The sequence below is a fragment of the Delphinus delphis genome, chromosome 15 (assembly GCF_949987515.2).
Source record: "Delphinus delphis chromosome 15, mDelDel1.2, whole genome shotgun sequence".
Classification (NCBI taxonomy): Eukaryota; Metazoa; Chordata; class Mammalia; order Artiodactyla; family Delphinidae; genus Delphinus; species Delphinus delphis.
In genome coordinates, this window is record NC_082697.1 from 39,040,425 (window position 1) to 39,045,035 (window position 4,611).

General features: G+C 45.1%; 1 protein-coding gene across 1 annotated transcript; it reads left to right on the top strand.

The window, feature by feature from the left end:
• Positions 1 to 657: 657 nt before the first annotated feature.
• On the top strand, positions 658 to 4,255 carry LOC132437643 (sperm microtubule inner protein 11-like). Its single transcript, XM_069541380.1, has 3 exons — positions 658 to 823; positions 3,799 to 3,875; positions 3,944 to 4,255. The coding sequence occupies exons 1-3, from the start codon at positions 658 to 660 to the stop codon at positions 4,253 to 4,255; spliced, it is 555 nt and encodes a 184-aa protein (XP_069397481.1).
• The last annotated feature ends 356 nt before the right edge of the window (positions 4,256 to 4,611 follow it).

A 4,611-nucleotide genomic window follows, 5' to 3' on the forward strand; every position in this document is an offset into this window, starting at 1 on the left:
TTGCAGGCAGTTAGATAGAGCTGGGTTTTGGTGCTGAGATGACGACCTCTGGGAGGTTTCACTATGATTGATATACCCTGGGGTCTGAGGTTCTCTGTTAGTCCAGCGGTTTGGATTTGGAGCTCCCAGTACAGGTGCTCAGAACTGACCTCTGGTCTGGGAGCCAAGATTCTGCAAGCTTCATTGTGTGGTTTGAAAAAAAAAAAAAAAAGAAGAAGAAGAAAGAAAGAAAAAAAGGAGCAGTACAATATCAAAGAATAAAAAGCAAAATAAAATTAGAAGGATAAAAATCATATTAGGAAAAATAAAACTATAATGGAAACAACTGCAATAAGGTAAAATAAAACCACAACAGAAAAAGAAAAAAAGAGGATGGGAACAAGGCAAAAGGAGAGATCACTAACAAAGTATAAAGAATAAAATAAAATCATAAAAATAAAATTTATTAGGAAAAATAAAAAAGAATCAACAGCAATGAATCAACAAGGTAAAACAGAACCCCAATCTAAAAGAGGAAAAAAGAAAAGAAAAAAAAAACCTTGGCTATGGGGGCGGAGTTAAGGCAGGGCATGGAACTTAGGCAGGGGCGGGGTTCAGGGTGGGGTGGGAGGTGACGTTTGAATGTGGGGTGGGGCCTAGGCTGGGTGACGTTCAAGCATGGGGCGGGGCCTCTGCTTAGAACCTGCACGGAAGGCGAGAGGATGCCCATCAAAAGGAGAGCCTCTGAAGTGTGGAGTTCGGGAGTTTGGAGGTGCGGCCCTGAGTGAGGGTGTGTGGGTGGGGTTTAGGCCCAGCGCATTGGAGGGGGTCTCAGAGTATAGAGGTAGGGCCCTGGGTGTGGGTGTAGGGGCGGGGCTTTGGTTTTGCCGGGCAGGAGGGAGACTCCAAGGGCAAAGGTTTAGGCCCAGGAGCCCAACAGGCTTCCTGGTGCCTAAGTGGACAGGGAAAGTCCCAGCCCTGTTCCCTTCCATTCCTTCACGCTCCTCCCCCACCATCTCCCCCAGGGTCTCCCCTGTCACCGCTGGACCCCAAACTGTGGGTGGGTCCTGCTGGCTTTAGGAACTCCTCCCTTCCCCCAGCCACCCCTCAGGGGTGCTGGTCTCAGAGGTCAGGCCTTTACTTTTGCTCCCCCTTCCCTCCCTCCCACTCCCTCAGGATCCTCGTGGCTGGAGGAGGCCTAGGTGGGCAGAGGATCAGGCCCAAGGTCTCAACAGGTTCCTGGTGGTCCAAGGGAGCAGGGGAAACCTGGTAATGCTCTCTTTTGATCCTCTGCCCTCCCAATGGTTCCCCAATTTCCTCCTTTGGGTGTGGGATCCCTTTACCTCCCCCAGTCACCCCTCAGGGGCATCAGTCCTGTGCTGCCTCCACTTCTCCTCCCCCTTCACTGCCCCCACGCCCCATGCCCTACCCAATAGCTGGGGATTCCTCCCGTCCCTTTAGGTGTCTGTGGTCCCCCACCGGTGCCTGGTAGGTGCCCTAGTTGTGAGAAGATGCAGATTCTGCATCCTTCTAGTACGCCATCTTCACTCATGATGTTTTTGAATTAAGTAGCTATTGGGGTGTGAAGTGGGAAGGAGGATGATACTGAAGTATTTTGTTAATGCCTCATGGAGACTCAAGGAGAAATGATGAAGCTTCCATCAGCATCTTTATTGCTGATACATGGGAATATGTTTGTGCTGGAGGGGGGCTCTCATCACATTAATATATATGAAGTCTTTACAGAGGGGTGGGCACAGTCACTCACTCCTTCATTTATGTCCTCCTTCTTGGGTCCAAATCCTTTGGAAAAAATTATAGACCCAAGGAAGATGCAGTCGCCTTAATGTGTCCTTGTTTAACAACTATTGAAATGATTCAGTCTACTTGATTAGTGCTGTTTTGTAGATATTACTTCTGACTGATGCATGTCGTTCTTTCAAAATATCTCCTGCTCCTTGTGTTCTACTAAGTGATTTTCCTGGACATCATTTTACATGCACTTTTTCTCACTAGCAATGAAAGCTTTAAGGTGGCTGGTCTCTCCTTAACCTGTTAAAGATTCTTGTGCCTGATGATTATGAGGTTGAAATTGCCATTTGTGTAACAGGTCAAAAATGTTGAATATCAGACATTTCATATTGTTCAAACTTTATTTGCTGGAGCTAGAGATTCACGGAGAATATAAAGAACAGCCTGAAATATGTAAACAACCTTCTCTTTGTCATTTTATTTTCTGTTCTCCCACAAAGGAAACAGACAAGAGATAGAAAGAATCACATTAAGAGCATCTATACATGTGACACGATGTTCCTGGCCATTGTGCACCACTTACCCCACCCTGGTTTTTCTCCCAGCTGAGGGGCGAGCGGTGGTGAGAACCAAGAGCAAAGGAAAAGGAGAGATGATGGTTTACACTTAAGATCCGGGCAGCCTCAGGCAATAGCTTTATTCTGATGGGCTGCTACCTCCTAACAGTGAAATGAGGATAAGTTCTCCCTCCTTTAAAGAGTTTTCTCTGAGAGAATAGGCTAGCATGGAAGTATTTTATACTTTGTACATCAAAGAAACAGAGCACATCTTAGACATCTGTAAAGACATTTGTGAAGTCACTCTAAACCACTGCCCCCAAAGAAAAACAGATAGAAAATACAAAAACAGCAATCACAGAATCTTAGGTGTCTGTAGGTCTCCTATGACCATAATCCAGGAGAAGAGAGAAGAGCCTTTAGGAGAGAACAAATCAAGGGGATTGAGAAAGGAGGATGCTTGCTTTTCTTCCTTGCTTATTCGGTTGCAAGCACTTTAATTGTGTTAGCTTATGAAAGCCTGCCAGCCATTCTACCATTATCCCATTTGACAGCAGAGGAGACTAAGACTGACAGAGGAAATAGAGCTTGCCCCAAGTGGAAGAGCTAGTCAAATGGCAGAGGAATAGACTCAAAGCCAAGCTGGCTGACTCCAGAGTTATACCTCTTCCAAAATGATACACGGCTGCTCACTCAGATCCAGGCAGGCAGCGGATTTGATGGGAGCAGGGAAAGTATAGGGTTCTGGGTGATGGCAGGGACTCCTCTCCACAACTTCTCTGACAATGCATCCCGTTCCTCCTCTCTCCAAGTTTTTCTCTAGCACATCAATGGAGCCATGTCCTTAATGGTCCTCAAAGAAACAATGGGGAACAGTGGGAGTAAATGGGGTGGGGAATACGGTATGTCAATGCCCTACCATTGTCCTGCCCCACTTGAATGAGCACATCATCGTGGGAAGAGAACCTAAAAGGCATAGATGGGCTTTTGAGAGAAACACTGTCTGCAAATGCCTCCAGTAAAGACACAGAATGTTATAGGAGAGAGAGCATCGTCTAGGGGTCAGGCAGCTATGCCATTTAATATTTGTGAGTTATTGGACATCTGAAAATGGGGATGATCATACCTACTTTGTAAGATTGCTGGGAATCAGCATCTCTTTCTCTCTCTCTCTCTCTCTCTCTCTCGGTCTCAGGACCTCTTTCACACTGAAAAAAATTGTTGGGAACCAAAAAGAGCTTTTGCTTAGTTAGATATGCATTCTATCTATTGATATTAACCACATTATAAATTAAAACCAAGACATCAAAAATATTTATTAATTTATTTAAAATTTAGAATACATCTATTACATATTAACATCAAGAACATATATTTCTTAAAAACAATAACTATACATTCCCCCAAAAAACTTACAGAGAGGAGTGGCATTGTTTTACAACTTTGTAAATTGCTTTAACGTCTGGCTTAACATAAAACTATTCATAGTATTCCCTTGAAGCCACTTGAGCTGCCCAGGAGCTGAAGTCTGGGACCACATGGCCGAGCTCCGGGGCACATAGGCTGACTCTAGAAGCTCAGGATAAGGCTATGAAACTCCAGGGAGTTGGAGTGTGGAGCTCCAGGGAAACCTATGAAGACAAAGACCAGAAAAGAAAGAACCAGAGCCCACTAGGATTCCCCCTATTATCTCAGAAGATGGGAATCATTCCGGGCACCAGAATAGCCACACAAGGTACCAGGAAGCTGTACGGAAGGTGTTGTTAAAGACATTCCCCAGTCAGGTCTTCAGAGTCCCCCTGACTGATGCTCAGAACTTCAGCTTCTGGCAATCCCACAGTCCTGCAGTGCGCCCAGAGGAAACCATGCCATGGATCTGGAGTCCCTGCCACTGCCTCATCGAAAGCCCAATGGCCAGGTTTATAGATCACTCTATTCTCAATGACAGAAACTTCAGTCTGTATTGAGCAGGAAGTGTTTGCAGAAGGACAAGATAAACTCTGGATGGAGGGCAAAGAGGGAAAGAGGGAGGTGTCCTGGTTCCAATGGCTGCCTAATGGGAGGAGGGGATTGAGAACATAGAATAAACAGATTGGACTAGAAAAAACAAACAAAACAAAACAAAACAAACCAGACAGATTCTCTTATCTGCTGCTGCATTCAGTCTGTTGCAATACATTGTTTTGGTTGAAGTGTATAAAGAAAATACAGATTTACAGTTGGAAAAGGTGACCTCCAAGTGTTCTGGCACTATACTTTGAGAACAGCTGCTCTAAAGATTAAAAAGAGTGAATAAATACAAAGGATTTACTCCCGTGCCAGG

Bases quoted from the DNA above. Each gene is read 5' to 3' on its own strand.
- LOC132437643 (XM_069541380.1), top strand. From the start codon at position 658: ATGGGGCGGGGCCTCTGCTTAGAACCTGCACGGAAGGCGAGAGGATGC. The intron at 824-3,798 runs GTAGGGCCCTGG...AAGCCACTTGAG, and splicing joins GGGGGTCTCAGAGTATAGAG to CTGCCCAGGAGCTGAAGTCT. The intron at 3,876-3,943 runs GCTATGAAACTC...AGACCAGAAAAG, and splicing joins CTCTAGAAGCTCAGGATAAG to AAAGAACCAGAGCCCACTAG.